Source organism: Lonchura striata, chromosome 4 (genome assembly GCF_050655825.1).
Source record: "Lonchura striata isolate lonStrDom1 chromosome 4, ASM5065582v1, whole genome shotgun sequence".
Lineage (NCBI taxonomy): Eukaryota > Metazoa > Chordata > Aves > Passeriformes > Estrildidae > Lonchura > Lonchura striata.
The window spans coordinates 47519423-47537595 of record NC_140706.1 but is presented as its reverse complement, the minus strand read 5'-3'; the positions used below and the strand labels follow the sequence as shown (position 1 = coordinate 47537595).

Genomic DNA, 18173 nt, shown 5'->3' with positions numbered 1-18173 from the left:
ACCCACATAAATATAGTAACTATTCTGCACTGATCACCTGATGGTGTCCACTTACTGGATTTGTACTGGGCAAAATCTCAACTTTTATCAGTCTGCTTTCAAAAAAGCATGTAGAGGAAAACATCTTAGAAGCCATTCTAAATAGTCTAACAAAAGAAATGTCAGCAGGAGTCTTTTCTCTTTGACCTTCTTTCTGAGTGGAAAAATAATCTGAGGTACTCATTAACAGAGAATTAGGGATCATCCTTGCACATTCTTTGAGAACATTTTTGTTTGCGTGTCTGTTCTCGGTTTTGGCAAGTCCCTATTAAGACAGTAAATTTTTAGGGGCAAGTTTCCATCTTTTTGTGTTTTTTGAAGTGTTCAAAAATGTGAAGGTCTGGCATGTGTCTACTGCCATATATTGAAATAAAAATACATACATCAGATCAAGGACCATAGCCATAAATTTCTTCACAAAAAATTCAGCTGTTTATGATTTTGGTGTTTGATGTGGTAATTTAGCAGTGTTTGAGGCTGTAGTATTTGTATCATCTGATTTTACTTTTGGTTAGGAAACACAGTATGTATCTTCACTAACATTTCAGTATGCACTGCAAGTTATTTATGGGTGTGAAAACTTCTGGCATGCCCACTTTATATGTGAAATGCTGTGGTTTTGTTCACATGGTGATGAAGCCATGTCAGAAGTTGCACCCTCTATTGTTGTGAGCAGTTGTGTCACAAGTAACAGGGGCATGGAAGGATCTTGGCATGAGGTGCACCATGCCATTGCTGAGCTGGTTTTGGCAGCTGGCGACAACTGGGGCAATTTCTGAAATTTCAAAAGGAACTGACCCCTTTCCTGCCACTGTGTTTGGCTTTTTGAAGTGGATCTCTGTGTGTTCCTAGCACCAATACCTGTGTCAGGCAATTGTTCTTGAAACTCAGGCAATTCTCCAGCGTCACTTTTTGTCACTCCTCCTCTTTAACCTAAGAGAACCTCATGTCAATGATCAGAAGTGAATAACCGGAATGGAGGAAATTTATCTTAAATTTAAGAAGAGAAAAGGCCACCATCATCTTCCAGAAATGCTATTCTACAACCATTTGTTGTAAGAGGATACATTACAATTACATCTGTTATGAATGATATACTCTGATTTTTGTAGCAGAAGCCTTTTCTTCCACTTAGATGCCTTGAAATCTTTTCTTTCTAGATCATTGTGATGTCCACCCAATAATTAGCCTTCCATTCATTAATTGTTATTCAGTGCTAGATAATGCTACAACTTGCATTTTAGTCACTGACATGTTACAACCATTTTTTGTATTTTGTGCTACTTGTTTCCATAGCAATAACTTGAGAAGTTTTCAGTCAGTGGCCTGGCTTGAAACTGATGCAAGATAACTTTCTTCTCAACTGCTTCATTTTGGCTGTTTATATTTTTGCTTTTTAAGGTGTTCTTCCTGGAAAATATGCAGTGTTTTAAATAGTTGATCATATGAGTTTTAGTAATTATTAGTCCTGCAGGTTTTGTTCAAAGTTTGTACTGTGATACACAAAGACCAAAATCTAGAAATATTAAATACTTATATATAATGTGCACTAGTAGCATGGGAATTAAGATGTCTTTACTTTGTCTCTTAAGAATATTCAGGGTTTAATTTATATTCCATTTGAAAGTGTGGTTTGTTTTAGAGTCTAAAGTGTGGCAATTTTTCTGAGAGAAGAGTATTTTCTCTGGTTTACTATCGTAATTATTAAAATAAAGCAACAAGTGGAGAAACTTAGTTTTACAGGTTTACACTAGCAGATTCAGTGTTCAGTATATACAGCCATTTTCAGTGGTTAAAAAACACTCAAGGCATTTGGGTTAACTAAGATAAAATTTAAGATTCAAGTGAGCTCATTATGTAGAAGACCTCTAAGCTTCCAGGATCCAGTTTGAAATTTTTATCTATGGGCCTAATTTGTAGACTTGTTGTTATTTTTATTATTATGATCATTAAATTATTATTATCATTAAATAGAAATTGTTTAGTTAATAGTGCTATATTGGAAGTGGACTAAAGTGATGGCCTGTAATAAAGATGGAATGCGAGTGAAATGCCACGCCTGGTTTTTAATTTTCTAAATTTCATATTTTATATTTTTGTGATAAATATGTCACATTTAATCCCTTATTGACTGGCCAGCTCTTAAGGGATTTATATGTTAAGTTACTGGTATCCAGCCATTAAAATTGTGAATCTGTTGCTACGTCCTTCTTGTCATGGTAAGATCTCATCACTGTAATTCTTTCATTATAATGAAATAATGGGAGTCCCCAAAGCCACATGCCATTTTAAGTACTCATATCCTTCTGTTTTTCTCCCCCAAGATGCAGAATCGAATGGCAGTGCTACTCTGTAACTTGAAGCCTGCAAAGATGAGAGGTGTAGTATCTCAAGCAATGGTGATGTGTGCCAGCTCCCCAGAAAAAGTTGAAATTCTGGCGCCCCCACCAGGAGCAGTACCAGGGGAAAGAATCACTTTTGAAGGTTTTCCTGGTAAGTAGGTAGTTGGGAAAATTATAGAAACAAGTATGCCAAGGTAACCTCAGTTTTGAAGCACATAAAACAGCTTTTTTTAAAGCTGGTTGGGTTTTTTGTTTAAATTTTCTGAATTAATTCTTAGTTTTAATTTTTTTATTATTATGCTAATATTGTGTAAATAAAGGATTGATAATACTTTTTCATCTGTCAAAAACTTGTAATTTGACAAAGTTGTGCAGAGCTTTAAGTCTCAGTAAGTATTTCAGTTTTGAAATATATGGATAAACATATTTGTACTCAGCAAATGACAACAAGCAAATGTAAAACATCTTTCACAGTGTTTCAATATTGAATTCCTATTTCCAGCTCCTCCCTGTAATGAAAGTGTCAGAACTTTGAGTAGAATTTTTTTTTTTTTTTTAAGGAAAAAGGGATGGAGGGGATAGAAAGGATTGGAAGTCTCCTATTCATGAGAGGAGCCTGCAATATTTGAAATACCAGGGTATTTTTGTTTGTTTGTCTGGGACAAAATGTCTTTTTAGGTTTCCAAAGAGAGATATTGGACTTAATAAAATCAACAAATCCAACTTTTTTCAGAATATAAATGAGAATTTTACCAAATTAAACTTTATCAAAAGATAATTTTTCATCCATTTTTCAGTTTCTTCCACCTTTATAAAAATAATTAATTTTTGACTGCATATTGGGAGCTCAACTAAAGCATCAGGTTTATCATCATAGGTTTTCATGTTGATGAATGCTTCCCTCCTACCCAAATGCCAGTTCATTATTCTCAGTCTGAAAGGGATACAGTCAGATCAGCTTCTTCTGCTGCTGTATTTATTAGCACTGTTATTTTGTTATTTTTATAATGGCTATGAGTGTTTTCATCAGGTTCATTATGATACCAGAAGAAAAAGCACTCATGCTCTAAAGTGCCATTTAAAATGCTGTCTATTAGAGCTGAGTCTGAAAAGAGAGATTAGTATAAATAATTTTTACTCATTGTGACTGTCAATCAGAAAGTTTGTGTGAGGACTTGGTGCTGCCCTGTTCCATAAAGGTGAGGACATGCAGGTGGCTCAGTTGCTGGTGCCACATGGGAACTGCCCATAGACTCTTTTCTTACAATCAGCTGCCTAGGTTTATCCTGCACCCTAGGAATTTAAGAATTTGTGCAGCACAGCCCAAGCCCAGGTCTACTCAAGTCAGCTGTTAAGTGGATCTCAGAGGTCTTGGTGAGCAGTGCTCTTCTGGTCAGGATCACTCCATCACTTAAACTTGAGAGCATGGTCCAACTTCCAGTATTTCCCACACTGGGTGGAAGTGTATATGTGTGCATTTATCAATGAAGTATTCATCTTCAGAATGAATTTATTGTTCAAAAGTTGGCTTTCATGTGGGAGAAAATGGTGTAACTTTTATTTTCTGCACAGAGCCAAATGAACCTTTATAAACTATTGCACTTTTGACAATTTCTAGCTATACAGCAGAGTTTTGCTTTATGAACCTCTTGGCAAGCTCTATGCTTAAACATATTTGCACGAAATACTTTTCAGAAATACTTATGTATGTATATATGTATATTTATACTTCTCAAGAGTGAAATTGTGATACTTTTAAAAAAAAGATATATTTTGGTTACAATATGATAAAGGAAGCAATGCTCTTTCTAGGTGCTTTATGGAACAGAAAAATAGCTCAGCTTGCTGTGATTTAATGCTCCAATTGAAAATAGTTTAAAATAATACTGTTTTAAAAGGAAATCAGTCTGGCAGCATTTTTTTTTTCAGTTTTAGTTTCCTGTATTAAAAATATACCTAGCTTGCTAGTTGACATGCAGACTTTGTTAGCTGTACTGAAATCTTAAATGCTTCAGCAATCAATTGCATTGATTAAATTGTAGGAATACTCATTCATGGCTTCTTGTTGTTATCACATATTGTTGGAACTTTGTTACCTGCAAGAATCACACTTTATCTGCTATCTGCTGCTGTGGAAATGGATGTGCAAGAGTGCATCAAGTTGCAGAATAAACACTTCTAGTGAATAAGCCCTGGAAAATGATGTACAGGTTCACCCCTCAAAAATGCTCTTTGCCCAGGTTGAAGGTCTTCTATTGTTTGCTTTTGTCTAAGATACAGCCTTCTGTAGGGAGCGCTGCCTGCTCCAGGATGGTTTGGGTGAATGGAGACGAGAGATCTCTCAAGGCTGCTCTTGGGATATGAGGTTTATTGGGGATGCAGAAAGGTCCTGCCTCGAGCTGCCAAACGCAGCACGTGGCGAGGCTTGAGGGGATGGAGGAGGGGAGAGACAAAAGGATGCTCTAGGAGAGGGGAAGTTCCAAGAGAGGGGAGGAAGTTCCAAGAGGCCATGTGGCCCCTCGAAGCCCCCTTTTCAAGGGGCTTCAGGGTGGGCTGGAACAAGGCTCGGGCCAATGGGGTTACAGGCACTTGATGTTTTAGGGGAGGGACAGAGGTGCGGGGTGAACCATACGTTTTAGGGGGTGAGATGGAACAGTCCATTTGACCCCTGGACCCATCCATAGGCAAGGGCATTGTCCGGCTAGCAGAGAGGATTTTTTTCATCCTGGCTGTATTATTTATGAATAATTATATTTATCTATCCTTCCCAACAGCCTTTCTCCAAACTTACATCTCAAGTAGCTTCATCTACCTGGCATTTGAAAACGTGAGAGCTGGTAGTAGCACTGTTTTCTGTTCACCAGCGTAGCTGTTCTTGCACATGACTGGTGAAATGAGTTCTATCAAAATAATTTAACTGTTTGACTCCAGTTGTTTGGGTTTTTTACAGTGGCAGAAAGCTTTTCGTAGAGCAATCAGTTATATAAATGTTTGTTCTAAAATTATTACCAGGTGTTATGGTATGCAGACACCATGTTGACATTTTGTTCCTTAAAAGACATAGAATAAGCTAAAGGTGGTATGTAAATTGTTCTAGTTCTGAAGTTACGACTTGTAGCCAGTGAGACAAGGTTTTCTGTGCATTGTATCAGTTTCCTTCAGGTGGAGAGCCAAAGACACAGGGCTCTGGTAAGTGCCATACGAAGGTTTTTACAGCTCCTTTGCTAGGTGTATGCGTGCAGGGCTATAGATTGTAGTCTGAAATGTGGCACTATATTCTAGTGTTTCATAAAGAGCTGCTTGGAAAATTTTGTAGGTAAGAGATTTAAGCTAATCATTGACTTTGAAAATTTACCTAATGCTTAATAGTACAAAATGGGGTGATCTATGTTCTTCTTACATAAAACATTTAAAAGAATTCTCAGACTTGTGATTTTGCTATCTTGAGTAGGAAGATGCAAAAGAAAACATTGGTAGATGGAGACCTACAAAATCATAGTGACATCTGCTTCTGTAAATTTTTTTGTTGAGTACTCGTCTTTTCAATGTTGCTATTGTAAACTAAGTCAGGGGGAAACTCACTGTGAGACTGGAAAACTCTTTCTCAGTTTTTAATGGGGTTGAACATCTATCTTCTACTCACCTTTTTTGTGTTAAAACCTTCTGCTCCTTTGCTGTTGTTGTCTCCTCAAAGACCATCTGGCACTTGCCTTATGCTGTTACCAGGAGGATAGACTCCTTGTTGTGTCAGATGTCATTTAATTTCACTGCTTAATTGTAACCATTTATATTTTGATCAAATTTTTGTTTTAAAAAGTAATTGTAAAGCATAAAGATTCAGTTGGAGTCCTTGAAGTTAAAATAGAAAGGACAGCTGGGTCTTATTTAAGTTTGAAGTATGCAAGTCTGTGAAATAACAGAAGCACCACCAGCAACAATAAAGCAATTCTAAAATGCACACAGCTGTCTATCAAGCAGCTTGGAATTGAGCTATTTTTAAGTCTTCTCTCTCCATTACACAAAATATTCATGAGATACATACTAATTTTCTTTGGCCGTTTTAGTCAAAGTAAACAAATGGTATCTTGTCTCAAACCACTTAATTTTTTTTTTTCTGTAGCAACTGGTGTGTTTACCTAGAACTATTCCGAGTGTTATAGAGGAGTAATTTGATCAGGAATGCTGTTGCCTAGAGTACTGTTCTGTTTTGTTTATTTATTTGATGTCTTTGCCCTCAGTGGAATTCTTAATACTGAAGTGTTTTATACTCCAGTGCATGAATCTTCAAAGTCTCTTGAGCCTTTTTTGCATTAAGAACTTTATCAAATTTTTATCCATCTTTACTGGAAAGATTTTTAAACCATAGAACAATTCTTCTATCATGTGTGTGTAAATTCTATAACCTTCTACACAGTAATTGCCCTAAGAGAGCAATAGTACTTGAAGATTTATAGCTGTGAAATCTCTTTTCTGATAGAAGTATTAGATACTTTGATGCCACGGGAACCAAAAAGCTGTTACTTAAATTATATAATTAAATTATCATTCAGGTCTAAGAATCACTAGCAATTTAGTGAATTATTATCTCTTTAAAAGAATTAAAAAGTGGTAAAGCTGGAGTGTAGTGGTTAGCCTGTAGTTAGCAGGTTTTTTCAATCAAAGCTAGAGTGTATGAATGCTTTCCTTCAGCTGCATGGTTACAATCCACTGTGGGGTAAGTGGCATTAAGTAAAGTCACACATCACTGTGTCCTTTTGCCCCTTGCTGTGCTGAGATACATTCTTTCAGCAGTTTTTGAACTGTTACGAAGTGGAGAGGTTTCTTGCTTATTATGAAATTTTTTTGTAATAAAGCTGTGAGATGGAATGATATGTTTAACAAAATTTGGGACCTTTTATTTGCCCCATTTTTGGTGAAGAGAGTGGAAAGCTGATTAAACCATTAAAAGCTTCAATTTATTTTATTTATAGAAACTCTTCTAAAGAATATTTTCTGGGAAGAAGGAATGTAGTGAGGAGAAGGCATAGGAAAATGCACAGCCTAAAGCTCTGGTAGTATTTAAAATTGGTGCCTATGTTAATCTAATATGAGCTCACCACAGATCCCAAGGGAGCTTGACGCAGGATTCCGAAGAAACTTATTAACATCCAAAGTGTGTGTTTTATAATAAAAGTCAGGAGGTTTTCTTCCTGAAAGAAAAAATCATGTGCTTTTTATATTTGACATGGGGAAGGAAAATGTACAATAGAGCTCTTAACATTCTGTTTAATGATTTTATTAGTTTCTATGCATTCACTGTGGTCTAAATCCAGGTTTGGTCTAAATCCATGAACCTGAGCATTAAGCTAATTTATTTTTGTGAAAGTGCACAATTAGCTCTAAACATTTAATAATTTTTATTTAACAGTGCAATTATTTAAGTAATTACAGTATTTAAATTTATTCCTCTGTTTAATATTAATTATAAATATTATATAAAGAAAATTATTCATATTATGACGATTTTTCTTTTAAATACTAAATGCACTCTGGTTGTGAAATAACTTGACTGCCTTATTAAATAGTGCTTTGGTAAGGCTAGCTTACTTCACAGAGAAATCTGGCCTAGTCTGCTTCTCTTGCATATATAGAAACTACAGAATACAGACACCCAGACACTACAGAATAACCATACAGACAAAAATAACCCAAGTTTGCAGGCATTGAGAATGTGAGTAGGCTGAACTGTGGAAAACATTAAAAGGAGAATACCAATAAGGCATAAGGCAGGCTGGAATGAGAGTAATTTGTTTAACCACTGGTTGGTCAGTCAGTCAGGACTTAACCAAGCAGTAATGAATTTCAACCAACTACTGGAAGAAGATATGTTAAAATCCCTGTAGTCTTACAGTTTTTCTTCCTGAACCTTTGGGAACTTTGTAGTGTAACACTAGGCTTTCTGCTCCCTTGGAGGGCTCTTCCTCAGAAAGGATCTCAGAGAGGATATGATTCCTAGGATTTGGGTTTTAATTCTTGCTTGTTCTGGAACTTTTGATTTTGATAGTTTGGGCAATATGGCACTACAAGGAAGTAAAAACATATAGTGAGTGTAACAACAATGAAATAGCCTGAGATTTCTTTGAGCATTTAAATCTGCAATTCTTGTGGGGTTTTTAATTTGTCTTACCTGTTTGACACAAAAGAAGTCAAAAGCACCCAACAATCTTATGATTAAATTCTTTTTAATGAAATTTTTAATAGAATCTGTATTGTATTAGAATTAAGAGATTAAAATTAGTTTACTTTTGAACAGAAAATAATATTGCAGTGAGTTGGCTGCCTAGTTTTATCTAGATTATGTCAATAGTCAGCAGTTAATCTTTGTGGCAAAATTAGTTATCTTTTATTGTGTCTGTACTTTGCATTTCATGCTACTGAAAAATAGAAAAAATATCCTTCACTATGCTATCTAATTTGTTGACAATATTTCAAAACATTAATAGAAGAAGCCTGCATTTTGTGGTCATTAGAAATCCTTGAATAATCAGATTTGCTAATGTCATTAGTCACTGTCTATACCGTTAGGGTGTAGGTGTCTCATCTTGATGTATCCATGAAAACAGGAAACTGAGGCTTATCAAGACTAAGGCTGAAACTCTTAATTGCTGAAACTCTAGTTAATTTCTACTGCTTCTATTGTTTTGAGCACCAGAGCTTTCCATCAAACAATACAAAGCCTAACAGAACAGTGTGTAACTTGGGGCTAAAATTATATGTCAATATTCTCACTCTGGACTATTCTTGTCTAAGTTCAGTACTCCTCAACTGTAACAGCATCTGGTGAATGCGTTTAATTACTTATGAAAACATCATTAATTTCTAAAGTTAAGATGCTGACAAACCTGTCTTGGTGAACAGTGTACTTCTGTGGTCCGTATGTACTTAATTCTTGGGAATTCTTTTGGTCTGTAGGATAAACTAACAGCAGTGGTTTAATTTCTTCCTTTTGACAGTGCTTGTTGTCTGATACAACCCTTTTACCTTGAAAGATTTTCTTTTTCAGAAAGGTTCTGGAGACATTTCCTAGACAATTCTTAATTCCAATTAAAGTTTTCATTTTGAGAATCGAAAGGAATGTTGGGGGTTTTTTTTCCCTTAAAAGTGTGTGCAGTGATGCTCTGTGGGTTGTCATAGGTGTGTGTAAGTACACAGAGCTCTTGCTCTGAGTTGTGTGCTATGAGGTTATTCTTTGTTTTGAAACAGGAGATCCTGAGAAGGAGCTTAATCCAAAGAAGAAGATGTGGGAGCAAATCCAACCTGATCTTCATACCAATGACCACTGTGTTGCTACATACAAAGGAGTTCCATTTGAAGTGAAAGGGAAAGGAGTGTGCAGGGCAGAGACCATGGCAAACAGCGGAATTAAATAAATGGTTATTAGAAACTTCTACAGACATTGAAGTGAAAAGTTGATGCAAGCACAATAAAAAACATGAAATGCATGGCTAAGACCTGTTTTGTTTGACTTCTTTTCCATAATATGTTACATCTTCAATATTTTGACAATTCACTCATTCACTAGACTTGTTGTCCTTGAGGTTGTGTGCTGTCAGCAGTTATTAACCACTCAGTGCTCATAACTTAATTGCCAAGGCTTGTTTGTGGTGGGACCACAGGCAGGCAAGTCAATTTTCTGGACAGCTTGAAGGTGTAGAGCTTCTATTTAGCAAGAGCTAAAGGAAATAAGGAAAATATTTTGCCATGTTCTTTGTGTGCTAATTGCAGGGCTAGCAGTTGGTTAGTGAAGACCACAATTGTCTTTATTCTTCTAGTCACTTTTTAATAGTTTTTCTGCTCTTCTTCCAAGCAGTTTTCAGATGTATTGTAAGCCTCTGCACCTTTGTTCTTGCCTGTGTTCTCTCTGTAGTCTGCAGTCAGTTGTAACTGGAAGATTAAACTGTGGGGGTTTTCGCCCTTGAATGTGCAAGTGGACGCACTTTCATGTCCTCACAACTAAGCCGTTACAATTTCATTAAGATTATATTATATTATATTATTAATTAATAACAGATTTCTGGCACTAATCAAAAACTAAAAAAACCCCTCAAACCCCAAAAAACCAACCTCCAAAAAAAAAGCCCAAAAAGCAACCAACCAAAAAAAAAAATCCATTTCCAATGTTCAAACAGGTATAAAATTGATTTTTTGGTTTTGTTTCAATGTGCTTTTATGCAATGGTATTTTATATGAAAACTGCTTTGGTTTTAACAGAAATAACTTCTTTAATTTTTAGAGTTAGAATTATTTCATAGTACTGTTGTAGAAATAGTCATGTTGCTAGGCTATTAGCCTCAAATTAATTTTTTTAATTCTTTACTTTGAGTAATATGAAAATAAATGTTTTGGATCCATTTACAATAACCCTTTAAAGTAACTATATAGAGATACTTCAGATATTTTTGCATATAATATTAAATTAAATTGTTGCTGTATAACCATTGAAACAGTAAATACTATTTTAACTACTGAATCTAAAAAGAAACTTGAGCCTTTCTAAATTTTGCAGGCTTTGAACTTCATCCAGTAAGTGGAGAGAAAACAAAATGATAGTGATATAAAATTAAAAGGAACACACGTAAAGAGGAGATGAACTGATTTTCTTTTTGAATGAGGTTTGTTTTGTGCCTGTAAACTGCTAGTTTTTCATGCATATGACAATAAGCAATAGTAATTAGTTCTTTTAAATGTGCTGAATAGCATTAGGCACATGGAAGCCATTTTATCTGCCTTGTAAACTGTATGTTCTATAATGTCTTATTAAATCATTGTAGTTCAAGAACTCAGTTATAACTAATCTTGAATCACAGTAGGGAATACTTTTACAACAGACAAATCTTAGCTTTTAGTACCAGAAAGCTCCTTTTTAGAAATGGAAGTTCAGAGGAACTTCTGAAAGCGTGAAGAATTGAGCAAAGAATTCCCCTGAGTCTGAACTCATGCTTTTTTTACTTCCTTTTTTACTTTTTTTTTTCCTTTTTAAATTTTACTTTATTCTTCCAGATCTGTATTCTGTCTGAATTTGGATATACAGTCTGGTGTAATATAAAATCCCATTTGTAATTACACACATATTAGGAGCGTGATTTTGGAGCACTAGCTTGTTCTGATTTTGTGGTTGAACCTAGGATTCTGAGTGCAGTAGTGTGAGGCACTTTGTGGAAGGTAAGGAGTTTCATAAGCTAAAGAGATTTTTCTAATTGTGTGTTCAAAGGTGTTTGGTATGGATGTGGAGTTTTCCAGTTGATTGCTTTTACTCTTTAAAAAGTAACAAAATGTAGGTAGCATTTCTATTAGATGTTACCTACTGTAGAAAAGAGACGAGTGAGCATCTTAAAGCTAATTTTATTCCTTCCTGTGCTTAAGTATTTGATAATTATTTCTCTGTATAAAATTCAAGAGCTTTCTTAGGACAGTATTTCTTTCTTCTTTAATTATGCTGTTGTGGTTGTCTAAGAAGATGTATTTATGCTGTACTGAGCTCAAAAGTGACAACAGGGTACTTGAGGCACTGTGCAAATATGTTTCCTCACTGTATCCAGCCTCTTCTGCCTTGTCTGCATGAGTAAGTAGGATTGCAGTGAAATCCTTCCATGTGGGACCCAGAAGTTCCTGTAATGAAAAGAGAATCTTACCTAGTTATCTCTTATTTCTTTTCCTCACTCCCATTTCATATACTTAGTACATTACCAGACTATTTACATGTATGGGTTTTTTTTCCCCTGGCAGTAATCCAGTTCATGCTATCCGAGTTTCTGAAATTTCTGGGTTGTTTTTCACCTTTCCAAGACATTGACATCCACTTTCAGTGGAAATATGTGGTCATGCAGTACTAGTAGTTCTATGTTCCCTGGCTACAGATGTTAATAGAACATCTCCAGTTAAAAAATGTTCATGGAAATAAGGAAAAATGGTTGTTTAGCCATGTCACACATTAGTTGGAAATCAGTAGTTACCACATATCCATATTGTTGCACTGTTTAGAGCTCTTCAAAAAAATTTTTTTGAAAGCACTGAAGCACCTTTTGTTGAAAAATAAATGATGACTTCCTATGTAACATCAACCTCAGTTCCAGTCGTGATCCATAAAGCTGAACTATTCTCAGCGATTCAGGAAAAACACAAATCTAATGCAACACCTTAAATAATGGGCCAGAGAGCTTTTCTTCAACTTCTGTGATTTATCTGATGGGGGAGAATGGAGAGAACAAGCTGTTTTTCTTTCAGAAATTACATAAAATTTTAATAGGAATAAGAGAGGTTGGGCTTTAATTTACAGGTGTAAATGAAATTACAGCTTTGGTGCAATCCTGCTAACTCCTGTATATGACAAGCCTACCTTGGTGATAAAGGACATTGCAGTGATCTTGATTCTGTAATCTAAATGCTAAGGTATATAAAACTACTTTAAAGGATGTCTGTCTACTTTCAGGGTAAGTGGGGTGTTAAAAACCCTGGTGTATTGATAGTGATTAATCTGTTTTATACACTAGGGATGAAAAATACCAAACATACAATATTTTGCCTTAAGCTGCCCAAGGAATTCTTGAGTTACCAGTTTTAGAAAGAGAGAGGAGAGAGCTTTGATTTGCTGATGACTCAAAATCAGTTAGTCTTTGTTCTGATATTAGTTTCTGCCACTCATAACACATTAGGCTGTTGTAGGAAAAAGAAAAAATCACTTTTGCAGTCAACTCTGCTGTAGCTATTGTCACCTGAAAATGAAAGAGTTGCTATCAGGGCAGAGAGTTCTACTTTTTTTTTTTTTTTGGTTACCTGGATGAGCTGAACTGTGTCATCGCTTTCATGTGGACACAGAGGCAGGTCAGCCCTCAGGACCAAGAGGGCCAAGTGCAAGCCTTCCTCCCCGAAGTGCTGAGCCAGGGCTGCTCTCACCGTGCCTCTCACCTGCTCTTTGCCCAGAGCACTGTGGGGGTAGCTGGGGGTGTCCAGGACCCGAACGCGGAGAGCGCACTCGCGCCCGTTTCTCCGCATGAGCCCCAGAATGCGGCCGCTGCGCCCCAGGCTGCAGCGCGTCGTCACAGAGCTGGGGCAGAGACGGCTCTCAAAGTCTGCACTGCCCAGCAGGCTGTTCCCAGCAGCACTTTTGCCAGTCTGAGTTTTTCCAAGGACAACAAGGTTGATGGTCATCTCACTGCTGTCTGCCATTGTCTGCGCTTTTATCCACAAACCTGTCAGTAAGTACAAATAACATCAGGTGCTTCAGATAACTTCGGGGGGTGAGGGGAAAGAAGAGGCAACAATTTCCAATATTCAATGTCTTGAGTTTTTCTCTGCCTGAAATGTGAAAAGAGTCTTAGGAAGAAGCAAAACAGTGTTGTCGAGAGGCAGCAGAGAAGAGAGGATTTGGGAAACAACTGTGGAAAACACTGTTGCCATTCTGGGACAGTAGTAGGTTAGGAGAAGGAGATAAACTAGGGAAGGAAGAAGAGAATGGTGACAAATAAGTGCTGCTGCTATTAAGTGACAGTGTTTCATGATGTAAATATTTCTTGTTTTAGGAAAAAGAATAATCAAGCAGAAGTAGATTTTAAGGGAGCACTTTTTCACAGCTTAAAATGTCTTCATCAGCTGCCACTGACATTGAAATAGACAGTAGTCTGAAAGGGCTTTCTGATGCAGAAAAATATCTCAATTGAAAAAAAAAAAGGAGGAGAGATGAAACAGCCAATCTCATGAAAATGAGATTTTGGAAATGCATACTAAGCCAACCTATTAGCGCAGTAAGTGGAAAAGAAAAACATGAACTGGTGGACAGAGAGAGGGAGCTGGCTTGGTAACATTTCCAGTTGCTCTATTTGTTCATAAACAAGACCTCTCATTCTCTTTGTACTTTTCTGTAACCCAGTATCTGAAGGGGTTTTGGTGTGTGCTGATCATCTAACAGGAAAACTTGTTATTTAAATAGAGACCTGTTTGAGAAGGTAAAACCATAGTGGCAAATAGTGGATTTAAACTTTCTGTAACAGAACTTGAACATTCTGAACAGAATGTGAACTTCAGAAGGATTTTTTTTATTTTTAAGATACTATTTTTAAGTACTCCTACAGAGATTATGGATAATTTCAGTCTGGGTTTTCCTGTGATTAATTTATTTTGATTCTTGCAGTTTAAGTTTCCTGTCTCATATTAATTCCATGCCTAAATCAATATTTTGGAATAATTTCAGTACAGCACCAAAGATGCAAGAGCAAGTAACATACTAATTTTGTTATAGTTAGCATTGAATATTTATAATATAATCTTCCTTACTGGAATCACTGTGAGGTTTTTATGGATTTTTCAATGATCAGTTTCCTTTTAAGAAAGACTTCTTATGAAGTGGTTGTCTTCAGTTATTCAACAGTCTAGACATGCATTGTACACTTCGTAGAATAATAACAGGAAGTAGTGGACATGGATTCATCTGTTCCTTTTTTAAATCATAATCAAAGATTTGGGATTTTTTTCCCTGTAAGCAGTCTATGCTTAAATACTTAGATTAGTTTCATTTTAGGTCACTTACCTTATTTTCCCTTAATTTCTTTTTTCATTCAGGCTTCATTCATAAACCACATGTGCAGTGCAAAAAGAAGTTCATATGTGAACTTTGAAACTAACAGCAGCACCGTACCACTCTGAGACTGTTACGTACACATTAATCTGGTTAATTTATTACTGATAGCTCCTCATTCAATTGCATATGTTTGGTCAGGAATTGGCAGGGTTGAATTTTTGTAACTTAGCTGCAAATATGGTTTTTGAAGTCACTTAAGTGATTGCATGACATTGATATTTTTAAAAGTAAATTCCATCAATGGTTAAACATGCAAATGATAAACATAGTAGTGGGATTCCTTTGTATTGCATGTTCTTGAATGTGCCTTCATATATGCATGTGAATAGCAAATGCACTCTCTTATTATTGCAATGAATTATTAATTGCATTATTTTCATAGCACAGTGTAAATCATTTGCAGATATAAAGATGTTTGCTTAACAAAGATGGATTAAAATAATAACATCTATATCAAAATACAGAAATTATTTGTGAACCAGGAAGAAAACTAAAGACTTCTTGCAGAACTGCCAATCATGTGCATTAGCTATTGGCTGTTAACATAATAATTTTTCTTGCAAGCATCATTATTTGCCATGCTATAGTAGCATACAAACCAGAGACAGAAGATTGTGCAGAAAGGACCTGTCACTTACTTTTTTCCAGTTTTCCACAAGTGGGAAAGTAACTGATTAGAATATAAATGCAAATTTGTGCTTCAACAACCAGGTTGTAGTTTTAGAATGGGAGAGTGGATGAGCCTGTCCAGTCTGTTCACAAGGATCAGGCATCTCTCTGTAAATCCCAGGGGTGCAGGCACAAGTTTACTCCAAGGGTATTAAGATAGTTGTCAGTAAGAATAATGGTATGTAATAAACTAATCTGGTATGTGAGCTGTATATGGTGGCAGGAAAAGAGGAATGTGCTCTCTGGAGCCCAGTCCTGCTGGAGACGTCCTCCGAGGTGTAGCCCCATGTGGGAGCTTGTAAAGGCTGATTTACCCCAGAACCAGGGCTGTTCCTGCCAGCCACAGTAGTGAAGGGGGCTGCAGTTCCTCTAGAAGCTCGCTGTGTCCTGCTGTGGAGCCACGAGCACAGGCAGTGCTCTGGCAGAAGGTAGGAGCTCCTCGTGTGAAGTCACATCCTTCCTCATCAGTGAGTTCCTTCTTTGGGTTACTCGGCTGAAGGTGGCCATGTAAAAACTGTTACTGAATGTTTTTAAGAGCATACAGACAAGTGTTCTTGGGCCTGCCTCTTCTTGTGAGAAGTCAGACATGAAAGCTGTCCCTGTACTGTGTGTGTACCTGAGGTAATTTCTCATAGTTCCCACTGCATTAGAGCTCTGTGCTGTGCATGCCCTTTGTGTCTCAAGGCATATTTATATATAAAGCTTATGGCAAGGTCCTTCACGTGCTGGTGAGTACAAACTCAAAGAAGACTGGATGAGGAGTCACTCAATTGCCAAGCAGGAAGATAGGTAAGTCTCATAGAACTATGGATCTTGACTGCTTAAATTGCCAGTCTAGATCTGTGTTTTATATTGGACTGCTCCTTTGCACATTAATGCCCCTTATAACATCTGAGGTCATATATGGCCTAGCAGTCACATCCAACTAGATAATTTAAGCTGGCATGGACAAGGATTTAGACTACCAAAAAAACTAGAATACAAGAAGCAGGGTAGTGTTGTATGCAAAACACAGTTTGCCCAGCTGGATGCAGAACAGGGCTTTTATAATGGCAAGATGGCTATAAAATTGAGTGGTGTAAAAGAGGCACTCCCTGAATGAGCTCTAAAACTTGGCTAAATTTAAAAAAAAAAAATTCAATATTATTGTGAATGGAATACAATCCAAGTTGCAACACATCTGGAAGGTCTTACAACTGCATGGGCAGAGGATTTTAAAAAGTTGTCTTCTTGGGAGGATATGACAGGGAAAAATCAAATTGATTTACATGACACTTGCATGGGCTCCTGAAACATGGAAAAGGTTCTCCCCAAGGTGGCAGTATCAGCCTGCTCCACAGGTACTGTAAAAGTCAGCTGGGGTCCCCTTGCTCTGCAGTCCTATGCTGAAATAAAATACCAGATCAGAAATTAGCTACAGTCTTAGAAAACACAGGATCATTACAGGACACAATCTCTCAAGATAAGAAATGTAAAAAGCATTTTTCTCCCTTATGTCAGGAGAAACATTTAAATTTACATATAAAATACAAACAGTAGCACCTTAATTAATGAATTTGAACATCAGTAATGGAAAGGTAGCAGTTAAGAAACAGAAGAGTTATTCACTGTTCCTTACATGACTCTTGAAAATCGAGATCTTTTGTTTTCATTAGCTTTTAAGTTGAGTCAGTGACAATCATTATGAGGCTTTAGATATAAGATCTTAAAATCTACTGCTAGAACATCATCTTGCACAGAGTACAATAAAGTTGCCTAGGATGCTTTTTAGCACTGCTTGTTTCCAGTGGCTGACCTATCTTTTTGTTTGCTTAGTTTTTGTATTTCTTTATTTTTGAAATGGCAAAGAGAAAATCAAAACTGTGGCTATTACAGATTCGCAGGCAGACAGGGTTCTTGCAACTGATAAAGGAAGCCTAGTACCAAGTAAGTCTAGTGAGGAATTTTCAGGAATCTAAGGAAGTAAAATCCTTAATCTAATTGAACATAAGGATCATTTGTGTATCTAGAATCTTTATTTGTCTTTGAAGAAAACAAGGCTAAAATACTTTGCAAGTAGGCAGTAACTAGAGTTGCATTTTAGTCACATTAGTGTGTCAGCTGCTGTTCTGTTGTAGTCCCTCTGATCATCCAGTTGGTTTGCACACACCCTAAACAAGCTGTCCATGATGCTTGTTAGGGTATACCAAGCAGGCTAGATCTTGTGAAACTGAGAGAGCAGTTTCTCTTTAGGCACATGGTATCTCTTACCATGTGTCATCTTTCAGTTCCCACGCCTTCCCATCCCTTACAGCTTCTTTCCTGATGTGGGCTCTCATTTTAGTCCAAGATGATGCCATAATAAGTAATTTAAGATGTGCTTTGATGAATTTCTCTTACTTAGAGGAAACCCAGTGAGGCCATTTTATGGATTGCCACACACAAAGACAGGCTTTTAGCCTGCCCAAACAACATGAGAAATCCAGGAAGGTATGCAGTCCACATAGTCAGTGTGGCTTCAGTTCTGTTAG

General features: G+C 36.7%; 2 protein-coding genes across 6 annotated transcripts in view; one reads left to right on the top strand and one right to left on the bottom strand.

The window, feature by feature from the left end:
- AIMP1 (aminoacyl tRNA synthetase complex interacting multifunctional protein 1) overlaps positions 1-9869 on the top strand; it is a 32279-nt gene extending 22410 nt beyond the window's left edge. For both annotated transcript variants that reach the window (XM_021525502.4, XM_085578121.1), the window contains exons 6-7: positions 2364-2532; positions 9624-9869. In XM_021525502.4, the coding sequence (XP_021381177.3) occupies positions 2364-2532; positions 9624-9790 (336 nt within the window). In that variant the 3' untranslated portion in view covers positions 9791-9869. The remainder of the gene's footprint in view (positions 1-2363; positions 2533-9623) is intronic.
- GIMD1 (GIMAP family P-loop NTPase domain containing 1) overlaps positions 1-15751 on the bottom strand; it is a 34194-nt gene extending 18443 nt beyond the window's left edge. Inside the window, exons 1-3 of one of the 4 annotated variants that reach the window (XM_021525504.4) lie at positions 14944-15751; positions 13194-13609; positions 7478-7570 (exon numbers count right to left, since the gene is read on the bottom strand). In XM_021525504.4, coding sequence (XP_021381179.3) covers positions 7478-7570; positions 13194-13586 — 486 coding nt within the window. In that variant the 5' untranslated portion in view covers positions 13587-13609; positions 14944-15751. Of the gene's footprint in view, positions 1-7477; positions 7571-7640; positions 12030-13193 lie in introns of those variants that run through there. The other 3 variants (XM_021525505.4, XM_021525503.4, XM_085578123.1) reach the window with 3 other exon arrangements.
- Positions 15752-18173: the final 2422 nt, after the last annotated feature.